Source organism: Sebastes fasciatus, chromosome 2 (genome assembly GCF_043250625.1).
Source record: "Sebastes fasciatus isolate fSebFas1 chromosome 2, fSebFas1.pri, whole genome shotgun sequence".
In the NCBI taxonomy this organism is placed as follows: domain Eukaryota; kingdom Metazoa; phylum Chordata; class Actinopteri; order Perciformes; family Sebastidae; genus Sebastes; species Sebastes fasciatus.
Window position 1 is genome coordinate 2762757 of NC_133796.1, and position 24353 is coordinate 2787109.

The window sequence follows — 24353 nt, forward strand, 5'->3', positions numbered from 1 at the left end:
TTTAAATAAGGGCTGTTAGAGTGTTCGTACTGGGGAGTTTATTTACCTAAAAAAACCTCTGAGTTACAGACGTAGTTACAGACGTCTCTTTCCCAATGTAAGTCTATGGGAAAAAGTCTTTTTGGGCCCAATGGCATCACGTGACAGACACTGAGGTTGCAGTACCGCCGTTTGGCCACTAGGAAAGTTGGGACCAACGACCGACACTCTTCCTGGAGGCTTGGCAAACACACTTTACCTGCCTCGGAACTTTCAAATCAATCTTTATTGACAACTATCAACAGCCAGAACGGCCCGCAGGAGCCGGCAGGACGTGTTGTATTTGATCTATTTTACATGTACAGTGTGATCACTCAGGTCATGGCTGATGATCGTGCCATACAGTGTGAGCACATAAATCATGAACTTTGGCTTTACATCGCAAACGATCTGGTCGTACAGAGTAGGAAGCACACAACAACATTTCTGAAATGGTACAGTGGATGCCCAGCTTTACTCACACACGGTTCTGTGTTTTTGCATGTGGTGGTGGGACTTGTTTCTTGTCTGGTTTAGGCCTGTTCTCAGCTTATAATTGTCCCATTTCAGCTGCAGATGACAACAATAACACAAGTTTTATGTTTTAGGTTCATTTTCTTAAAATAGATTTTCCTAAAACAGCTGGTCAGGTAGTTTTTATCTAACAAACAGGAGGAAATAGTGCATGTGTTATGAGGACTATTTTCAGTGGCGGATTGAACCACATTTAGTGCTCTAGATATGTGTTTCCCAAACTTTTTTTCTGGGGACACACTTTTTAAAAATGACAAATCATCATGACCCGATTCACAACAGGCATTATATCTATTTTATATACGTACATATATGTATGTATGTATACACACAATACTTGTATATATAGCCCACTTGGTTTCAGGCAACATTTGAGTTGTAAACATTTTCCTCTAAACCTCCTGAAGAGCTAAACCTAAAACAAAGACCAGAGAAACATCAGAGAAAGAAAATAATAATTGAGCAGCAGAACATGATCTTATCTTTCTCCTGACCCATTAATCATTTGACAACCCTCCAGATTTATCTAGTGACAAACTGGACAGACTACTAACGTCCAGACAAGAGTACAGAATACTTTTTCCTTTTGAAATAAACAGATAACTCAAGATTCGATCATGTACTGCCAAATCAACCGCAGTTAGTTTGAATTTGTTTCTGCTGTTGCAATGACCACTACAGACATGAATTAATTTATAAGTATAATATAAACTGTACATATCATCTCAAAAGTGTCAAGTTAGCTTGTAATCCTGTTCTAACTGCTCTGATTCTAGGACGCTAAATTAACAAGTGCATGATGTAAATTTCTCTGAGGGGAAAGGGTTCCTTCAGTAGTCTATTATTCTGTCTCCCCATCGTACTGTAAAGGCTATAAAAAGGTTAGAGTGGCTAACCTTCCCCTCCCTGTGTTGTTGTTGTACATCCATCCATTAGAGCGCTGCAGGCGTCCCTCTGGTTGCAGTACATACTCAGCATGCACACTCTTTTTCTGTACCTGGAGGCCTGCACTCAGTCTTAGCTGCAGCTGCTACAGAACTCATTTCACATGAATGTAAGGAACCATTAAACATATTAGCAACCGGGAGTTCACACTGTAAGAGGCTTCTGCTTTATAGGCGGGAAAACCCTTTAAAAAGGTGTGCATTTGATCGGAAAACAAGGCTGTGAGAGCTTTATCTGGTCGAGGAAATACTTCAAATCACTTCCTCAGGGAGCCTCGGTTCTGCTCATCACTTCTGCTTTATTTTAGGATAAAAATATGAATCAGTATTTCTTGTATTGGCATGATTATGAGTAAAGACTGAAATGTAATGCAAAAATCTGACCAATATCATGTCACTTTATCAAGTGACCTAGAAACATTATCACTGTTATTTAAAGAGAAACCTGTACATAACAGGTTATTGAAAATAGCAATAAAGTTAGCAAGACAGCATTTATAACATTAAAATTATTATTAACAGAATATTATTATGTTAATAGCACTACCATGTCAAATTATTATGATAAAGTCTAGCAAATAATAAATTCAATGTATCTTCACATATATAAATGAAAAGACTTGGTTACTGATTTTAAAATAATAATAATAATAATAATACATTTTATTTATAGAGCGCTTTTCATGAAACTCAAAGACACTTTGCAGAGTTAAAATAAGAACATCATAATAATAATAATAATAAAACACAACAACATTAATGACACATTAATTCCAAAAAGGTGAGTTTTGATTAAAATTAAAATAAAATCTGAAATAGTGTTTGTTAGCTGATCATATAAGCATGTTTTCCTGCTTTATCCACATACATGAGTGATGTTAACAATCTTTTAACTTGTGTCTAACTTTGTCTTATGTTAGATTATGTGTTAAAATATTAGGTTAATCACTTTGGAAGTGATGACAGGCTCCTACCTGGAGTTTAGTTTGAATCACAAATTGTGCTTTAATGGAAAGAAATCATAACAAAAGATGTAATATGAAGGTTCCAATGGAGCAAATGAATAAAAGTCACAAGTATAAATGACTGCTAACATCGTAAATACTCAAATATAAACGTTAAAAGTAGCCTAAAAGAACTGTAACTGTAACTAAAATGTCTGGATGCAGATTAAAAACCTAAAAAGCTGTGGCCTGGTTTAACATGCATCCTCCACATCAGCTGCTGGAGCTTTGGTAGAAACAAAAAAAAAGGTTTTGCATATGATGCCACCTACTGGTCACTGTGCAGCGTTACATTCATAAATCCTTCCAGCAATGACATGATGTCGTTTTAGTGTTAATGAACACTCTCTGAAGACACTTCCATCATCACTCCAGTCTACCACTCTTCTGTTTTAGTCCATTATTACACATCTCATTAACTTTACATTAGTTACACCCATTTTTATGTTTTTAGAAAGACGTCCTACCTTCCAGACAGCTGTTGGTTTCCATTCAGGACAGTTTGTTGTGAAAATCATATTTATTGATTGTCTTCTTAACTAGATTTTTATTAGGACTGCCAATCGATTAAAATAATTAATCAAGATTAATCACAAATAAATCACACATTTTTTTATCTGTTCTAAATGTACCTTAAAGGGAGATTTGTCAAGTATTTAATATTCTTATCAACATGGGAGTGGACAAATATGCTTTGTTAGTACAAATGTATGTATATATTTATTATTGTAAATCAATTAACAACACAAATCAATGACAGATATTGATCCAGAAACCCTCACAGGTACTGCATTTAGCATAAAACAATATGCTCCAATCATAACATGGCAAACTGCAGCCCAACAGGCAACAACAGCTGTCAGTGTGTCAGTGTGCTGACTTGACTATGACTTGCCCCAAACTGCATGTGATGATCACAAAGTGGGCATGTCTGTAAAGGGGAGACTCGTGGGTACCCATAGAACCCATTTACATTCACTGATCTGGAGGTCAGAGGTCAAGGGACCCCTTTGCAAATGGCCATGATAGTTTTTCCTCACCAACATTTTGCGTTAAGTTTGGGGCGTTATTTAACCTTCTTCACAACAAGCAGTATGACATGTTGGTACCAAAAAACTGAGCCCGCTAACCTCCGAAAGATCGATTGCACTAATGCGTTAAAGAAATTATTGGCGTTAAAATGAATTTGCGTTAACGCGTTATTATCTCGTTAACTCTGACAGCCCCAAGTTTTATTTTTATTTCTTTAATTGAAGACCAACGAAAGATAGAAAATGACTACAAATCGGTGTAAACTTTTTTACATTTTAACATTCCCTACTACTCCTTCACCTACCTCTCCATCATCCCCTACCCTCACATCCAGCGGCTAAAGAGACAGAGATATATTCTTTTTCAGGAGCCTGTGGAGAGTAGATCAGAAATTAAATAAAAAGAGAGATGTGTCTGCTGGATGTGTAAAAATAGGAAACTGTTTGCTAACCAGGTCACCCGTTAACTTTTATAGATAATATGTCAGTGTGTGGAGAGGCCAAAAAGAAAGTTTCTGCAAGTAATGAATTAACAACATTTATATTCAAGATATCAAATCAAATCAAAAGCTTTATGAAGTATCCATAGGACAAAGAGATGGCAAGATGTGAAGTTAGCGTACACATTGTTTGTAGTCAACAGCCCCTCCACGCTTTAAGATCATCTTGGGTTGTTTATTAAAATTAAAAGTTATCTATGTGACTAACCTGTGGTCTGCTCTCTGTCCCTCTCAGGCCGCCCACAGACGACTCAGGAATGCGTAACAACGCCGCCGCTGCTGCCCTCACCTCCACCCCTCCCAGCAGCCTCCCATCCCAGACGCACCCCTGCAGCCCGCCAGACTCCGGCTCCTCCCTCACCCCCTGCTCCTCACTGCCGCCCTCCGTGTCGCCCACTCTCACTGACGTCTTCGGCCTGCCCACCCCGCCCATGGGCAGCGGCGGCGGTTACAGCCTGAGCTCCTCGTGCGGCGGCAGCGGGAGCTCGCGTTCCCCGTCGCCGCTCACGCTGATGCAGGCGGTGGCGGCCTCAGGAAAGCCCTTTGCCTCCAAACCCATGGAGCTGTGGAGCAAGCTCGACGTGGCGGACTGGCTGGAGAGTCTCAACTTGGGGGAGCACAGGGACGCCTTCCTGGACAATGAGATCGAGGGGGCCCACCTGCCGTCGCTGCAAAAAGAGGACCTGATAGACCTGGGCGTGACGAGGGTGGGCCACCGCATGAACATCGAGAGGGCCCTCAAGCTGCTGCAGGACAGATAAGCCCTGAGGAGACGGGGTGGCGACGTGCGGAGTCAGGGGCCGAGGAGAGGGAGGTGTCACCGATCACTTTTACCAATCTCTTCATCAGACATAATCGTTGAACTGGGTAGGAGTTTTGTCCAAGCTGATGCTGCCTCTTGCTGTTTCTGTCCTCTCTCATCCTCCGCCGCCCTCATCTCAGCGCTCCGGTCTTGTCCGCCCTCTTCTTCCTTCCCACCGCCCTGAGCATCAGGGGATCATAGGATGTCGGGCGGAACTGCAGGAGGGAGAGAGAAGAGAATAGCTGCTATGTCACATCAAGGAGAGCGAAAGCAGAGGAGGCCAGTACGAAGGACCGACCAGAAAACAAAAAAACTCTGGAATAGTGTGTACTCAAACGCTGGGAAAATACTCGTCTGGAGGTTTATTTCACATAAAGACTCGTGCTCACCCAACTGCTTTGGAATACTAAAGACTTTTTCCATACACCCCGGTGTGGGTGCATGAAAAACCAGCTGAGCTGGTCGTTGCTCCTTTTCTATCTTTGCTAGAGTTTGTTCAGAGAATAATATTTCTTCACTAGAGTCCTACCGGAGTTATATTTCTGGGTGCATCTAAGGTTGTAGAGAAAATTTGAGATAGACTCCATTTTTTTTTTTGCTTTTCACCTGTTTGTGTCAAAATAAGAACATTAGCTGATAAATAAATACTAAACCATATCTCGTGTCCACTCACACACACACACACACACACACACACTTTATGCACAGTGCCACACACTGACAAACGAGAACACACACTGTCTTCACACCCGAAGCATGTACACACACACCATTACTGCGATGGCCTTCTTCTCCTGAGAGAGAGCAAAGCGTGGAGAGAGGTGGTCACCAGAGGAGGAGCTCCGCTGTAGCAGGGGCCCCCAGGGGCCCCTCGCCAGTCTACACCCGCCTCGGTGTCCACCTCATCATACAAGGAAAACCGAGGGGAGGACACGAGGTACAAGACGGACGGACAAACGTTGGACCAGAATAATTCTCACCTTGAAATGGGTTTTACCAGCTTGTCTGTCTGTGAAGGGCGTCCTGGTGCCTCTTGGCTTTTCCTTCTAGTATTGTGCGTATGTGTGTGTGTGTGCGTGTGTGTGTCACTGGTTGACCCAAAATATCATTAAGGCCAGTTTAGCTAACTCCATGGATCCGCTATATAGGCCACAGTATAGGGAAACTAGAGCTGTTCTTTACTTTTCTACTTCATTCTGTCAAATCTCCTTCCACTTCACGGTTAGCAGGTCAACACTAGGCGTTCATGTGGCCCCGCGGTAATGCTAACGTATCAAACACCCTGCGTGTACGTGGTAGAAGTTGAGTTTTTTTTTAAGAGAGAGCATTTAAAGGAACAGTTCGATATCTTTTTGAAATGGGCTTATTTGCTTTCTTGCCGTGAGTTAGACGGAGGAGATTGATTCCACTCTCGTGTCCGTACTCTAAATATGAAGCAGGAGACGATTAGCTTAGCATAAAGACTGAAAGCAGGGGTCAACAGCTAGCCTGGCTCTTTACAAGGTTTAACTGAGTGAGATGTCTCGACAACTATTGGATGGATTACCATGAAATTTGGTTCAGAAATTCATGGATGAATTACAATAGAGAGGCGAAGTCCAACCCCTTTCCGGTGGACCACCATGGGACCTTATTTAGAAAAAGCGTATGAACAGTAATCAACGGAGAGACGAATGTTTATTTGAACTTATTTGAATTTTGCCATGAATCACACATATGATGTTTGTCAATTTAGAACATAATTTTGCACGTCCAGAAAATCTCAGTTTGTCGTAGCGCCATTTAGTTTTGTGTGAAACCGCTCAGTGAACTACATCTCTCGATTCGCACAATAAACATCATCAACACGAGCCAGCTAGCTAACGTAGCTATGTTCCACGCACACATGAAACGTTATCTGACCTGATGTGTTTTATTCAGCGACTCCTGGTCTTTTTATCAGGAGTCGCACACACCGGCATCGTAGCTTCGGAGAGAGAGACGTCACTTACGTACGTGACTTTTGGGTGTGTCGTCTTTCTAATGACGTATTTTCACAGTCTGATACCTCAACAGTTATACAACAAACTGAGACTTTCTTAACTCACAAAATTATCTTTTAAATTGACAAACATCATATGTGTTATCATGGTGTAATTCAAACGGGATCAACAAAAATATTTGTCTCGTTGACTACCGTTCATATTTTTTCCGAAATAAGGTCCCATGGTGGTCCACTGGAAGGGGCGGGGCTTCACCTCTGTGGGATGGATTACCGTGAAGTTCGGGCCAGATGTTCATGCCCCCCCTCAGGATGAATTGCAATAACTTTGGTGCTCCCACAACTTTTCCTCTAGCGCCATCAAGAGGTCAAAAATGTAATTTTTCAACAAAATATCTGCTGAACTAATGTGTTGTCAACGTGAGCATGTTAGAATACTGATGTTAGCATTTAGCTCAAAGCACAACTGTGACTAGAACAGACTCGCAGAGCCGTTAGCATAGCTGGAGACTCTCATTTACACATCGGACAGAGCCAACAAAGCTGTTTCCAGACTTTATGCTAAGCTAAACTTATCTAATCTTCTCCTGGCTGTAGCTCCGTATTGATATCCCTCCATATACATGAGAGGGATATCCATCTCTCCATCCAAACTCTCACCAAGAAAATGAAAAGGCCTATTTTCCAAAGTGTCGAACTATTGAAGTCTGTCGTTCGATAGCATTTTATTGACTTTGAATCCAGTGTCAAATCCTTTTTGGAGGCCTTTTTTAGCTTTCAACAATTTTAAATAACACAAGTTATAATAAGCAACCTAAAATTTAAGAACTCATGGGTTGACATTTAAAGAGCTAAAACTCCAGTTTTACCAGAGAAATGATGTGTTTTCTATATAGCTAAATTAACATTTTGTACATTGTTCTTTGTTAATAAAAAAAAAGAGCGAGGAGATTAAAGACTCAATAAGAGATTCGTTAGCATTAAGTTAACTCGAGTCCAACCAGATCCCAAATGAACCAAACGGCGTCCCAAACTGGAGCAGCTGTTTAGAGGTACAAGCCTGTGATTTTGGAAGAGAGAGTCAAAGGGAAAATACTGTTTTAGACCGAAACAGCCTTCAGTAGAGTGTTTTCTTCTCGTGAAGAAGGCTGGAGACGCAACACCGCGTTAACATGGTTGTTGCAGACTGACTGGCAGCCCCCTACAGAGATCTTTTCTTATCAGCAGGTTCATTCTTTGTAGAGCGACTTCCGCCAGATGACGTGAAATCTCGCCGAACCGTTGGCTTTTAGAGCAGATGGAGATTCTGTGGCTTCAGGGCTTTATGTTGAATTACGTGTTTCACGTAAATCCACATCATGCCTTGTCCTGCCCTCGAACCACTGTGCAAAACAAACAACCAGAGAACAACCTGACAGAGCCGGCAGATGTTCATCAGCGTGAGCCCTGTGTGAGATTAGAAAGGGATAGAAAGCATTTCTGATCTGTTGCAGATGAACTTCAGTCTCTGTTAACTAGACCGGACTATAAGCTTCTCCAAGTCCCGTATTATTATCATCCAGTCTCACTTGCAGCTCCTGCAGTAGAGACTGGGATTTTAAACTTTATTATAAGGGGTCCAATTTCAAACTAAAATCAGCATTTATAAAGCTGGAAATGTGTGTGTTTGCTAGCAATGAGTACAGGCTGGTCAGAAGTAGAAGTGCAGTATGTGTTGAAACGTGTATATAAGAGTGTTTAACAGGATAAAAAATGTCTATTTGATTATATGTATAGCTCTATTAAAAGGTTTAGAGGAAAAATTCTATTGATTTATAGTTGCCAGAGCTGACCTGACGACCACAGCAGTGGTCTCATTCGCCCCATCATCCTGCAGAGGATGCCTTAAATAGCTCACAGTTCCCTTCCTCCACTATATACCTGCACCACTGTCGGTTGTATAGCTCTATAAAGAAAAAAAGGAGCTTGTGTTTTATCTCAAAGTAGATTCTTTCAGAGCACACCTCTCGTGTGGTTTCGATATGTGCTCGACAGTAACCCAACGTCTGAAATATATATCGTTTTTAGAACGCCCTCATTTGGTTTCATATCACACTCCGCAGCTTCATGCAGCTTTCGAGGAGACAAAATGAAACATACACAAGCTCTGTGTTCTGTGAACATTAGCCGTATATATACGGAGGCTGGCACGGGACAATGCTGCTATAATCCTGTTCCTGTTTGAACATGTAACTTATTTTAAAAGCAAACAGCGACGTGTCGGAGGAGGTAGAAAAGCACAGTATTTTTAAAAGATTTGTATAGAGTTCTATGAAATTTTATAGAGGTTATAAGAACAAAAAACTGTTCAACACTGACGCGTGGATTGCCAAAAAACAAAATACTACATATAAAAAGATATTATTAGACTTATGGGTTATGTAAGAAGCAATATTTATTCTGAATGAATCTCCTTGGTTGTGTTTGATTTTTTCCCATTTTAAAAGTTACATATCATGAAGCGATCACTTGTCAGTGTTTTAATGAAGTGTTGCCTAAAGTAGATAGACTCTCTACTGCTGTAGAGATATTTTGGCCAATCAAGTGACCACAAAAACCCAGGTATCTTCTGACGACCACCATCTGCCTGACCAGACTTCTCTCATCCTCTGAAACCCCCTCGATCTAGAGTGTGTGTATTAAAAGAGCAAAAATGTGTACATTTAAAAAAAAATATATATATAGGCCATCTTGGTAGGAAACTATATGAAATCTATATATATGTATACATACATAAAATCCACCAAAAAGATTAGTGGTGGCTGTTGAATTCCTTTATGTGGATCAACATTGTCACTAAGCCGTTTTCTCTGTGGAAATGTAGAGCTGAGTAGATGTAGTAGGAATCTTTAAAGAGCATCACCGTGGTGTGGCGCTTCACCAGGCCATGTTTTAGGACAGGCATGGCTCACTAACCCACATCCACTCCCCCTTCAAAACACTGCTCCCACCTTTATCATCGTCCAACATTTGGGTAACTGTTTTCTTTTTTTTCTTTCTTAAATAATAATTATTATTTTTTTTTCATTAATAGATTTTATTCTTTGATTAAGTCTTCATAGAGGCTAAGATGTTTTCGGTAATTTGTGCAAAAGACTTGTGTTCATGTTTTCTATGTTGCTGTAATTTTGTGCTACTGAATCATCATAGAGTCAACTAATTACTGAAATGAAAAGAGAAGAGAGAATTTTCCTGTAACTGCACTCTTCCCGTCCCCCCTGCCCCCCTCAAATCCTCGAGACTTCTTGTATGGCAACCAAAATTCACTGTAAGAAATAAATATAATATTGCACTAGTGTTGTATCCCTCTCAGTCCTTACAGAGCGGGCCTTGTTGGAGCTGTCAGCGTGGGTCAGGTTGGGTCAGCGTGTTGACACTGGATGGAGATCGGTCATCGCAGGCAGTCGGTTTGTGTGGACTAAAATAAACACGTTAAATCAAATGAACAAAGAAGCAACCGACTGAAGGGTTCATTTGTACTGGCATCATTTTAAGTGTACAAATTTATATTTTAAATGCTTTTTTTGTCTGTTTTTTTAACAGCTTGGGATTATGTTGAACATCTGGAGCTTCTATAATGTGACACCAGAATAATTATAGACTTCAACAGCCTTTATATACAGACGTAGGCAAAGTTGTTGGTACCCTTCCGTTAAAGAGAGAAAAACCCACAACGGTCACTGAAATAACTTGAAACTGACAAAAGTAATAATAAATAAAAATGTACTGAAAATGAACTAATGAAAATCAGACATTGTTTTTGAATTGTGGTTCAACAGAATCATTTTAAAAAACAAACTAATGAAACTGACCTGGACAAAAAATGATGGTACCCCTAGAAAAGATGTAAAATAATGTGACCATAGGGACATATTAAACTAAGGTGTGTCCTGTAAATAGCATCACAGGTATCTTCAAACTTGTAATCAGTCAGTCTGCCTATTTAAAGGGTGAAAAGTAGTGACTGTGCTGTTTGGTATCATGGTGTGTACCACACTGAACATGGACCACAGAAAGCTAAGGAGAGAGTTGTCTCGGGAGATTAGAAAGAACATTATAGACCTTCATGTTAAAGGTAAAGGCTATAAGACCATCTCCAAGCAGCTTGATGTTCCTGTGACTACAGCTGCACATATTATTCAGAAGTTTAAGGTCCATGGGACTGTAGCCTACCTCCCTGGACGTGGCCGCAAGAGGAAAATTGATGACATATTGAAGAGACGGATAATACGAATGGTAACCAAAGCGCCCAGAACAACTTCCAAAGAGATTAGAGGTGAACTCCAAGGTCAAGGTACATCAGTGTCAGATCGCACCATCCGTCACTGTTTGAGCCAAAGTGGACTTAATGGAAGACGACCCAGGAGGACGCAAATCATAAAAAAGCAAGACTGGAATTTTCCAAAATGCATATTGACAAGCCACAAAGCTTCTGGGAGAATGTCCTTTGGACAGATGAGACAAAACTGGAGCTTTTTGGCAAGTCACATCAGCTCTATGTTCACAGACGCAAAAATGAAGCATCCAAAGAAAAGAACACTGTACCTAATGTGAAACATGGAGGAGGCTCGGTTATGTTATGGGGCTGCTTTGCTGCATCTGGCACAGGGTGTCTTGAATCTGTGCAGGGTGCAATGAAATCTCAAGACTATCAAGGCATTCTGGAGTGAAATGTGCTGCCCAGTGTCAGAAAGCTTGGTCTCAGTTGCAGGTCATGGGTCCTCAAACAGGATAATGACCAGAAACACAGCTAAAAACACCCAAGAATGGCTAAGAACAAAACATTGGACTATTCTGAAGTGGCCTTCTATGAGCCCTGATCTAAATCCTATTGAACATCTGTGGAAGGAGCTGAAACATGCAGTCTGGAGAAGGCACCCTTCAAACCTGAGACAGCTGGAGCAGTTTGCTCACGAGGAGTGGGCCAACATACCTGTGGACAGGTGCAGAAGTCTCATTGAGAGTTACAGAAATCACTTGATTGCAGTGATTGCCTCGAAAGGTTGTGCAACAAAATATTAAGTTAAGGGTACTATCATTTTTGTCCAGGCCAGTTTCATTAGTTTGTTTTTTAAAATGATTTTGTTGAACCACAATTCAAAAACAATATCTGATTTTCATTAGTTAATTTTCAGTGAATTTTTATTTATTATTACTTTTGTCAGTTTCAAGTTATTTCAGTGACCATTGTGGGTTTTTCTCTCTTTAACGGAAGGGTACCAACAACTTTGCCTATGTCTGTATACTGTACTGTAGTATAGTATTTTTTTCATTCAACCTGTTTGTCTGTTTTAGTAGTTATTTTATTGTTTTTTACTCGTGTCATTTATCTTGTTTTTATTTCCCTCGTGAAGCTCTTCGTAACATTTGTTTTGAAAAGTGCAATATAAATACAATTTATTATTATTATTATTATAATTATTATTTATACAGGGTGGTTCAATGAGAGCAGTTATTAGTAATTAGTTATTATAAACACATAGTAAATCCATTTTTAAGCTATTAAAAATGATTTAACATTGAATTTAAATGATGCATTATAACACTAAAAGTTAAAAGAATAAAAAAAATCATTAAACTTGTCAATTAATTCAATTCCTTTATTTGTAAAAAAATAAATAATAAAAGTAAAAAAGCGTGTATGTTCAACAACCTATACACTTATTTTAAAAAGATATCAATTGAAAAAAATCTGTCTTTAAATTACGATATAATTAGTTTTAAAATTGAATTGCCGAATTTATAAAATGTTTAATAAATTTTACTTTTAGTTTTTTCACTTATTTGTCCTTTTATTATATCTCAATATCAATCTCACCGTTAATTTGTCTCCTGCTTTAACATTAACAGTCTCCATTTCATGATCACTTTGGTTTAAAAACGCTATATTTAAGTTAAAGATGTGTAAACAGTGTTCCACTTAAAAGTTAAATACTGACAGAGTAGCATCAGGCCAGCTGTTATGAATCTGGCCAATCAGAGCTCTTGTTGCTACTGTTTCAAGGTGGCTCACTGCTCACATGTTTTGACATAAAGACAGCTGTCTTTAATTTAAAGAATTCAAAGAATTTCAATCTTTTTACTATTACTTTGTTTTAATTCATCAATTAAATGCAAATTAGATTTATTAATTTATAGAATGCATCAATTAATTGATTACAATTAAACACTAAAAGTCTATTGACAGACTTCACTGCAAACAGTCATTGGGACTATTTCTTCTGTAGGAAGTAGTTCCAATATTTCAATGCTGAGCACCAAAAAATATACAATCTCCATTTAATCTCAAAACCTGGATTAATAAAACTAAAAATATCTGCATTCTGCAATAAACATACATGAAGAAAACAAACTTAGTTATTTTTTAATCCCTACATCGCCAGGAACAACTGTTTTAATATCAGATCAAGAAACTTTTCTCCATTCCACATTAAATAATTCACCTGTTGGTCTTCATCTAATTCTGCTCACATTCATCAGAGTGATATAAGACAACACAGAAGTGAAGACAGAAATGTAGACATTAAACTGACGGAGTGTTTTATCTGGGATGTTTATCAAAGACGTGAGAAAACATCCAGCAAAACTAGTATGTACTTTCTATCTAATTAAAACTTTACACACAGTACAGGTTAATTAAAAAACAAAACATGCACACACGAGCATTTTAAAGTGTCTCAGTTTTAACATACAAACCTTTTCATTCAAAGTTCCTAATCTGTAGATGTTTATTCTTTGATACACACACTAATTCTAAATTGAGTGTGTTCACACACTGAAAAGTGACTAAATTCAGTATACTCAAAACCTGTCAGTTGCCAATGGACACTATGTCCCACAATGCATTGCACAAAGCAAATTGTGGATCCACTAACAGCTGGAAAACATTAAGCTAATTGTGGATGGTGGTGAAACATCTCCAGGAACTCCTCATGAACAAAAAGTAGGATAACTATTAACGTTTTATTTAGGGGGAAACATTTTGATGTCTCTTTGTGAAGTTTAATTTACGTTGTAGTTGTAAACTGCAGTTTGATTGATGTCAGAAAGTGTATGTGTTGTATCATTTCCTGTTAGTAAAACTGTTAAGCTAAGTGATTACAACTGTAAAGCTGCATGTATATTATATACTGTTTACAGTTAGTGTGTAGATTTAGGTAAGAGCTAAAGTTTGCAGTCAGAGAAAGATCAAGAAACATTGATCCAGAGTCAAATTTTTTTATTACAAATACACTGTAGTTTTATATGCCAGTTTATTAGGTACACCAAGCTAAAACTAATGCGGTCTCTAAAATATTTTAAGAACAAACTGAACACTATAACCTTCACGAAGAGAGGATTTCTGCAGATGGTTTGTTGTGATCTGTGATCCTGCGATTATCACTAGTGACAGGAAGTCAGCAGGAGTTGGAGTGGAACTGCCGTGCAAGGTAAGATTTCTGCAGGACTGCATTCGGTTGAGATAGGTGGACCTAATAAACTGGCTAATATGTGTTGCATGTGTTTATGATCCTACTGTAGGTCAGGAAAACATTTGCATGTATTTGCTGTTGCACCTGGAGAGAGGACACAGGTGTAAGCCGGACTCACCTGCTGGGACGAAGCCTACAGCACCAACTCTGAAGCAGGTATATATGGTGTCTGACTGCTAACATGACATGTTATTAGTTTATCACGGATATATCCGCACCGGTGTACTATATAAGACACTTCAGAACAGGAACACATGTTTGAGGAAAATCCAAGATAAGAGAGAAAGCGAGGCTTGACCTAGTCTTGTAAATTCATCCTGGCTTAATGCGTTTCACGAAGGCCAAGCCAGGCTGAGGAGGGGCAACTAGGTTGAGCCAGGTGTATTTAATTCAGATAGATGCGCGTTCACTGCTTTCCTCAATAGACCACGAGGTAGATCGCAGATTTACTGATGCTGAAATGGAATAAACGTGTTCCGCGTACTTTAAACCCAGTGAGAAACATCTACTAATGGGAGATTACGAGTAAGGTAAGCATATAAGTAAGGTTATACTTCTAGATACTCTTCCCTTTTTTTTTTTTTTCCTACTAGTGGTGATCAGTCCAACTCTGTGTTACAGTTGGTATCCACACACCCTAGTAACTTATCAGTTGTACACTATACGAAAATACAGTGTATGAATCTTTTCTCTCTGAGTTCCTAGAATTCCTTGTTTAAAGTGATTAATCAAGGTCATGCAATTAAAACACTTTGACCTTGCACTGGTACCGTCTATGCTAGCCCTAAATTCGAAAGCGGTTTCCAAAACCTGCCCTGTTGACATGTCTGTCACAAACACCCTCATTGGTGATGAGAATCTCTTTTTTCTTTTCTTTTTTTATTATTATCAATACATACAGTATATATTTTTAATGAATTCTTACTTACCAGAAAGACAGAGTTGTTTTTAGCCACCTGGTTCTTTGGATCACAGCAGTGAGTGAGTCCTGTTCCTCAGGCGTCAGGCCCCCACTTCTACACCCTCTTTGACGGGGAGGTTGAGGTTAGAGTCCCGTATTCCAGCCATGCACGGCCTTTACCTTCAGCACTGAGTTCCAGAGGTCCCCCTCACATGGGTGATCCTGCCGACAATGCCAAATTTGGGGTGGCAGTTTATGTTAAACGAGACAAAAGCCAAGGTCACAACTTGTCTTTCAAGTATATTTAATTCAAAGCATCTGCAGATGGACTCGCGAGCACTGTCAACTGAGTTAGCTGAGACAAGTGAGCCCAGAGCACAAGAAAAGTCGGGCTTTTAAACATACTCCTCGGGGGGCTCAAAGTCTCTACTGGAGATATGAAAATTTCCATCACAATGCTTTATACTTTCAGTAAATTATGTAGATCATAAAAAAATATTGTTTTAATTTCCTTGTGGTTGAGTATTTAAGATGCAGATCCTGTTGGAGATGGTACACTCAGGAAGATGGCTTCTCCCACAGTGATTCTGCTGCATCTGCTGCTTATGGTCTCAGCTGCATCTGCAGGGTATTCACACTATTACAGGTTCTTCGGCGGATCACTGACCTTCACCCCTAAAAGATGGAATTCAGACGGGACTTATATGGTAAGTTAAACTTTGGGTGCCAAACAAATGTCATTAGAGGGTATTCTGCCACATCCTGACTGATATTATTGTAATTATTTCTATTGTCGGAGAAAAAGTACTAAGAATGCTGTGTAATGTTCTCTTTCATCAATAAAAGTCGGCTTGACTGTGCCATAAGAAGAAAGTAGCTTTCCTTTTGAATCTAATATAACGAATGATGATATTCTGATCACTACTAGATGAATTTAAAGTTTGGTTGTAGAATGAGACCCACACCCACTATTCCACATTTTTGCTGGCTTGAAAGTTCAAGAAATTGTGCAGGGATAATCTTTGCATAATTCTTTACAGGTGGAACTTCGCAACAAGCAAACTACATCCCGCTGCAATGTGAATCCCTACTTGTGTTTCTATGGTCTCTGCGGCTCCCCGACCCAGACGACCAGCACAATTGTTTCCAGGAATTCCTATCGTGCCACTTGGTGCCAATACCAGGTGGTGAAAAAAATAAAACTCAACGGCAACCTACCCTTTGGTATTAGGTAAGATTTCTTGAGCAAAATCCAGCTCAATTTAAATTAAACCTCATATGAATTTCTATATAAATTTATAATATTTGAGTCAGCCAAATCTCTCTCTCTCTCTCTCTCTCTCTCTCTCTCTCTCTCTCTCTCTCTCTCTCTCTCTCTCTCTCTCTCTCTCTCTCTCTCTCTCTCTCCGTCCGTCCATATGTAAAACCTCCCAACACAATAATAAGGAAAGACAATTTAGTATAAGAGAATTCATGTTTCAATGTTATATCACATTATAAATTCTTTAACATTTAGGCAATTTAGCAAATAAATATGGTATGAGCTTCCAATATAAAATGTTTGTAACATTGTAAAAAATAGAGGGTCAGTTATCTTGGCAGAAAAATGTGTTTTTTGTGTATGTGAACTGAAGCCATGATGAAATGTAAGAAACTCAATAGACAATATGCACCAACCACGACAACCACCGCTGCACCAACCACTACAACCACATCTCTTTACCGAAGCACAATTGCTCCTTTAAGCAAGCTTCCTCTGCAGTTTGCTGTTCATGGTATGGTAATATTATATACTATATACTGTATATATATATATATATATATATACGCATAAACACTGATTTGAATATTTCCATTTGATCAAAGTCTGTCTCTCCTCCTCTGATTTTCAGTGGACTCATACGATGCTCCTTCATGCCTTGATGGAGATTACTTTCCCACTTTCTTGTCACCAACTCCGAATAATGGAGTGAATCTGCCTGCCTTTGTCAACTGCACCCTCAAAATCAAAGTCAGATTCAGAGCACAATACACCACGTAAGGAAATGTTAACTTAAAATCTACACTTCTAACAAAGTTTTGCGTCTTATTTTGCAATAATAATAACTCTTATTATGCTGTGTATGAAAAACGTTTCCCATTTCATAGTCATGAAAACCTTGATTCTCTTTTAGGATTGTTGGCCTGGTTGTCACTGGACCAAAGGGCATTTCAAAGCAGCAAATCTCCACAGAAGAATATGTCATAAAATGGACACCAACAGAAAATTAATTGAATGATGATTTTCCATCATTTGCTTTGTTTTGGAAGCAAGAGACAGGTGAGTTTTAAATAAGTCATCTGGTTGGACTATATGGGCTACAGGTTAAATGAGAAAACTGTACTTGAAGATTTCTACACAAATCACCACCTAAGTACTTTCTTAGGTAATACAGTTTTTCATTCTTTGGAATGTTTTTCCTGACTATTAATGTTTCAAATGATAGTCGACGGTCTTTGAATTTCAAAGGATCTCGAGTGAACAATGTCGGCTCTGGTGTTGGAAGACGATTGGTGCTTATCGCTTCTGCTAGCATGCTGACTAAATCAGAATTGCTCTGCACTTGAGACATGGATGTTAAAGTTGGTGGAGCTTGACTTGTAACTGGTAGAGGTCGAGGAATGAATGGGGGACTTGAGGCATAGAGGGCTTGTGTTGTAACTGGCAGAGATTGAGGAATGACTGTAGGAATCATGAGGTATAAAACTTGGCTTTCTCCTGCTGGTTCAACATCTTGCAGCAAGTTAATAGCTTCAAAGTTTCTTCAACTTGATCGTAGACCTTTACTCTAGCTGTTGCAGTGTTCAACTTCACTTCTAGGTGCTCAAGCTTTCTACGCTTGTCTTGCATTGCCTGTTGTCTGGCTAGGTTCTCAGATTCAAATTGTGCCAGCTTTTGTTTATTTTCAGCCTCTAGCTTTTAATGTTCTGTCCCTTCCTGCTTGGCTGTAAGTCATGCCATGTTACGAGAAACATTCACTCTGCTCCTCCTTCTTTGCACCAGCAGGTTTACAGCCAGCAGATCAACCCATTTTCAGTCTCCGCAGTAATGTGCCAAGATAAATAATACAAGTGAACAACAACAACAACAATGGTGAATGTTTCCCGTAACATGACATGACTTGAAACAAAAGTACATTCTACAGCCTGAGGTGATGACCAACCCAGGATCACATGCTGGAGCAGGCTCAGCATGTGATGTGATTTGATTTTAGACTTTAGAAAACTTTAATGACCCCAAAGGGGCAATTTGTGATACAGCACAATAATGTAGACACAATTAAATGTAGAGTACGGTCTAGACCTGCTCTGTATGAAAAGTGTCTTGAGATAACTTCTGTTATGATTTAACGCTCTATCAAAATAAATTGAATTAAAACAGAACAACAGAGGCTACAAAAGTTCAATAAATAAGACGTATTTTGCACATCCTTGTACGCCCCCCAGTTAACATAACATCCTCCCAACCCTGTGTTGCACGTCGTCCTACCACAGCTTGTTAGCTAGAATATCTAAATTAGCTAGAATAGTGTGAGGCCTAGTCCGCACATACACGGGTATTTCATTCTCAAAAAAAAGAAAATTCCGTACACACGCACTGTTTAAAAAGATCTCTGTCCAGATGAAAACCTAAAAACACAATCGAAGCGTTGTCAAGGTCAGTGGGCTGGTTGCCTCATTAGTGACGCCTCACAACAGTGCACACTCGGATGTTACGAGCCAGAAACTTTCTCCAGTTTTCCCCGTCGACATAATACTGAAAATAGAGTTTCTGAAAATCTTCTCCGTGGCCGGAGTTTTATAAAAGCTCCGTTTTCAGTGACCTAAAACGCCAAAACACATAGAAACAGCTACGTTTACAAAAATACCCGTGTAAGAGTGGACAAGACCCAAAATTGACTTTTATTTTTTAGTTGCATAATAAGTTTAGAAACGTAACACCCACCCATCTGTCTTTTGGCCTGAACCTGGATTTTCCACTTTAACACTTCTTTTCCTTCTCTCTGCTGCACTTTAACATGGCCAGCAGTGATACTCCAAACTGCATGCAAAACATAGTGACTGAATCTGTCTGATCAGAACATCAGAATCTGATGTTTCTCAATTAACGCCGGTAGCACACAATGGAGAACATCTTACAGATAGAAGAAGTAGACAAGGTAGCCGGGATTTGCCAATCCGGGGAGAGAATGTGATAAAATTTCAACTTTTCTGGAGGCAGTTTGTTTTTTCAGGCGCTCAAGATAAAATGGAGGTTATTGCTACATGCCAATACAGTTTTTCTTCATTGTTCAGATACATTGGTTAAAAAGAAAGGCCCACTTTCGAGAATATGTGACTCAAACAATAAAACTGTCTTCCACTTTGCAAATGCCTGCTCCAAAAGTGTGTTGACATCTCTTCATATGATCAAAAAAGAAAAGAAAAGAAAAATGGAAGGATGTCAGAAGAAAAAACTCGAGACACCAAAAAGAGAAAAATAATCAACACATTTCATAAAAACCATAAGATTAACAAAATCTTTTAGGCTTTCATTAAGGCATGGAGAATGGTATGGTGGACCACTGACACTGTATTCTTGTATTCATGGGATTAGAGCATCACCTGAACCTCTGCACTGCAAAATGTTTTAACCTCACATTGTCCAATATAACACTGTAATGTTGGATGTGATGTCATTCTGATTTTGGGGTAAAAAGAAAATTCTACCTCTACACATTCTCACACAGTGAATGAGCCTACACAGCAAAAACAGGTCACTCTTCAGTGGTACATTTTGTTTTCTGTGTTGTGAAGTTTTGATTGTTACATCGCTGTACTTTGAGCCCAAGACTGTAATTAGAAAAAGTACATCTAAAAACAGCTTCTCCTAATCCCAAAAGTTGTCAGTGTTTGAAGAACAACAGAGAAAAACAGGTGAAACTAGTTCTATGTCATGCTGTGGTGGCAGCTTCTGTAAAACAAGACAAAAGCCAAGGTCACAACTTGTCTTTCAAGTATATTTAATTCAAAGCATCTGCAGATGGACTCGCGAGCACTGTCAACTGAGTTAGCTGAGACAAGTGAGCCCAGAGCGCAGAAAAGTCAGGCTTTTATACGAACTCCTCGGGGGGCTCAAAGTCTCTACTGGAGATGTGAAAATGTCCATCACAATGCTTTATAATTTCAGTAAATTATGTAGATCATAAAAAAATATTATCTTCATTTCCTTGTGGTTGAGTATTTAAGATGCAGATCCTGTTGGAGATGGTACACTCAGGAAGATGGCTTCTCCCACAGTGATTCTGCTGCATCTGCTGCTTATGGTCTCAGCTGCATCTGCAGGGTATTCACACTATTACAGGTTCTTCGGCGGATCACTGACCTTCACCCCTAAAGGACGGAATTCAGACGAGACTTATATGGTAGGTTAAACTTTGGGTGCCGAACAAATGTCATTAGAGGGTATTCTGCCACATCCTGACTGATATTATTGTAATATTTCTATTGTCGGAGAAAAAGTACTAAGAATGCTGTGTAATGTTCTCTTTCATCAATAAAAGTCGGCTTGACTGTGCCATAAGAAGAAAGTAGCTTTCCTCTTGAATCTAATATAACGAATGATGATATTCTGATCACTACTAGATGAATTTAAAGTTTGGTTGTAGAATGAGACCCACACCCACTATTCCACATTTTTGCTGGCTTGAAAGTTCAAGAAATTGTGCAGGGATGATCATCACACAATTCTTTACAGGTGGAACTTCGCAACAAGCAAACTACATCCCGCTGCAATGTGAATCCCTACTTGTGTTTCTATGGTCTCTGCGGCTCCCCGACCCAGACGACCAGCACAATTGTTTCCAGGAATTCCTATCGTGCCACTTGGTGCCAATACCAGGTGGTGAAAAAAATAAAACTCAACGACAACCTACCCTTTGGTATTAGGTAAGATTTCTTGAGCAAAATCCAGCTCAATTTAAATTAATCATCCTATGAATTTCTATATAAATTATAATATTTGAGTCAGCCAAATCTCTCTCTCTCTCTCTCTCTCTCTCTCTCTCTCTCTCTCTCTCTCTCTCTCTCTCTCTCTCTCTCTCTCTCTCTCTCTCTCTCTCTCTCCGTCCGTCCATCCGTAAAACCTCCCAACACAATAATAAGGAAAGACAATGTAGTATAAGGGAATTCATGTTTCAATATATATCACATTTTAAATTCTTTAACATTTAAGCAATTTAGCAAATAAATATGGTATGAGCTTCCAATATAAAATGTTTGTAACATTGTAAAAAATAGAGGGTCAGTTATCTTGGCAGAAAAATGTGTTTTTTGTGTATGTGAACTGAAGCCATGATGAAATGTAAGAAACTCAATAGACAATATGCACCAACCACGACAACCACCGCTGCACCAACCACTACAACCACATCTCTTTACCGAAGCACAATTGCTCCTTTAAGCAAGCTTCCTCTGCAGTTTGCTGTTCATGGTATGGTAATATTATATACTATATACTGTATATATATATATATATATATATACGCATAAACACTGATTTGAATATTTCCATTTGATCAAAGTCTGTCTCTCCTCCTCTGATTTTCAGTGGACTCATACGATGCTCCTTCATGCCTTGATGGAGATTACTTTCCCACTTTCTTGTCACCAACTCCGAATAATGGAGTGAATCTGCCTGCCTTTGTCAACTGCACCCTCAAAATCAAAGTCAGATTCAGAGCACAATACACCACGTAAGGAAATGTTAACTTAAAATCTACACTTCTAACAAAGTTTTGCGTCTTATTTTGCAATAATAATAACTCTTATTATGCTGTGTATGAAAAACGTTTCCCATTTCATAGTCATGAAAACCTTGATTCTCTTTTAGGATTGTTGGCCTGGTTGTCACTGGACCAAAGGGCATTTCAAAGCAGCAAATCTCCACAGAAGAATATGTCATAAAATGGACACCAACAGAAAATTAATTGAATGATGATTTTCCATCATTTGCTTTGTTTTGGAAGCAAGAGACAGGTGAGTTTTAAATAAGTCATCTGGTTGGACTATATGGGCTACAGGTTAAATGAGAAAACTGTACTTGAAGATTTCTACACAAATCACCACCTAAGTACTTTCTTAGGTAATACAGTTTTTCATTCTTTGGAATGTTTTTCCTGACTATTAATGTTTCAAATGATAGTCGACGGTCTTTGAATTTCAAAGGATCTCGAGTGAACAATGTCGGCTCTGGTGTTGGAAGACGATTGGTGCTTATAGCTTCTGCTAGCATGCTGACTAAATCAGAATTGCTCTGCACTTGAGACATGGATGTTAAAGTTGGTGGAGCTTGACTTGTAACTGGTAGAGGTTGAGGAATGAATGGGGGACTTGAGGCATAGAGGGCTTGTGTTGTAACTGGCAGAGATTGAGGAATGACTGTAGGAATCATGAGGTATAAAACTTGGCTTTCTCCTGCTGGTTCAACATCTTGCAGCAAGTTAATAGCTTCAAAGTTTCTTCAACTTGATCGTAGACCTTTACTCGGGCCGTTGCAGCGTTCAACTTCACTTCTAGGTGCTCAAGCTTTCTACGCTTGTCTTGCATTGCCTGTTGTCTGGCTAGGTTCTCAGATTCAAATTGTGCCAGCTTTTGTTTATTTTCAGCCTCTAGCCTTTAATGTTCTGTCCCTTCCTGCTTGGCTGTAAGTCATGCCATGTTACGAGAAACATTCACTCTGCTCCTCCTTCTTTGCACCAGCAGGTTTACAGCCAGCAGATCAACCCATTTTCAGTCTCCGCAGTAATGTGCCAAGATAAATAATACAAGTGAACAACAACAACAACAAGGGTGAATGTTTCCCGTAACATGACATGACTTGAAACAAAAGTACATTCTACAGCCTGAGGTGATGACCAACCCAGGATCACATGCTGGAGCAGGCTCAGCATGTGATGTGATTTGATTTTAGACTTTAGAAAACTTTAATGACCCCAAAGGGGCAATTTGTGATACAGCACAATAATGTAGACACAATTAAATGTAGAGTACGGTCTAGACCTGCTCTGTATGAAAAGTGTCTTGAGATAACTTCTGTTATGATTTAACGCTCTATCAAAATAAATTGAATTAAAACAGAACAACAGAGGCTACAAAAGTTCAATAAATAAGACGTATTTTGCACATCCTTGTACGCCCCCCAGTTAACATAACATCCTCCCAACCCTGTGTTGCACGTCGTCCTACCACAGCTTGTTAGCTAGAATATCTAAATTAGCTAGAATAGTGTGAGGCCTAGTCCGCACATACACAGGTATTTCATTCTCAAAAAAAAGAAAATTCCGTACACACGCACTGTTTAAAAAGATCTCTGTCCAGATGAAAACCTAAAAACACAATCGAAGCGTTGTCAAGGTCAGTGGGCTGGTTGCCTCATTAGTGACGCCTCACAACAGTGCACACTCGGATGTTACGAGCCAGAAACTTTCTCCAGTTTTCCCCGTCGACATAATACTGAAAATAGAGTTTCTGAAAATCTTCTCCGTGGCCGGAGTTTTATAAAAGCTCCGTTTTCAGTGACCTAAAACGCCAAAACACATAGAAACAGCTACGTTTACAAAAATACCCGTGTAAGAGTGGACAAGACCCAAAATTGACTTTTATTTTTTAGTTGCATAATAAGTTTAGAAACGTAACACCCACCCATCTGTCTTTTGGCCTGAACCTGGATTTTCCACTTTAACACTTCTTTTCCTTCTCTCTGCTGCACTTTAACATGGCCAGCAGTGATACTCCAATCTGCATGCAAAACATAGTGACTGAATCTGTCTGATCAGAACATCAGAATCTGATGTTTCTCAATTAACGCCGGTAGCACACAATGGAGAACACCTTACAGATAGAAGAAGTAGACAAGGTAGCCAGGATTTGCCAATCCGGGGAGAGAATGTGATGAAATTTAAGCTTTTCTGGAGGCAGCTTGTTTTTTCAGGCGCTCAAGATAAAAAGGAGGTTATTGCTATATGCCAATACAGTTTTTCTTCATTGTTCAGATACATTGGTTGAAAAAGAAAGGCCCACTTTCGAGAATATGTGACTCAAACAATAA

General features: G+C 39.3%; 1 protein-coding gene and 2 long non-coding RNA genes across 7 annotated transcripts in view; all 3 read left to right on the top strand.

Moving 5' to 3' along the window:
- The window catches only part of LOC141781527 (SH3 and multiple ankyrin repeat domains protein 2-like), a 231139-nt gene extending 220991 nt beyond the window's left edge, over nucleotides 1–10148 (top strand). For all 3 annotated transcript variants that reach the window (XM_074657353.1, XM_074657358.1, XM_074657364.1), the window contains one exon: nucleotides 4267–10148. In XM_074657353.1, coding sequence (XP_074513454.1) covers nucleotides 4267–4792 — 526 coding nt within the window. In that variant the 3' untranslated portion in view covers nucleotides 4793–10148. The remainder of the gene's footprint in view (nucleotides 1–4266) is intronic.
- A 3505-nt stretch (nucleotides 10149–13653) lies between these two features.
- LOC141781932 (uncharacterized) lies at nucleotides 13654–16457 on the top strand. Of its 2 annotated transcripts, none has more exons than XR_012596984.1 (5): nucleotides 13654–13796; nucleotides 14157–14283; nucleotides 14375–14481; nucleotides 15873–15933; nucleotides 16267–16457. It is a non-coding gene; the product is annotated as an uncharacterized LOC141781932 (long non-coding RNA). The 2 variants fall into 2 exon arrangements; XR_012596987.1 differs by having other exon boundaries at nucleotides 13791–13894.
- A 5405-nt stretch (nucleotides 16458–21862) lies between these two features.
- LOC141761876 (uncharacterized) lies at nucleotides 21863–24353 on the top strand. 2 transcript variants are annotated; one of them, XR_012592657.1, is made up of 4 exons: nucleotides 21863–21999; nucleotides 22137–22282; nucleotides 23009–23073; nucleotides 24029–24353. It is a non-coding gene; the product is annotated as an uncharacterized LOC141761876 (long non-coding RNA). The 2 variants fall into 2 exon arrangements; XR_012592658.1 differs by having other exon boundaries at nucleotides 24032–24353.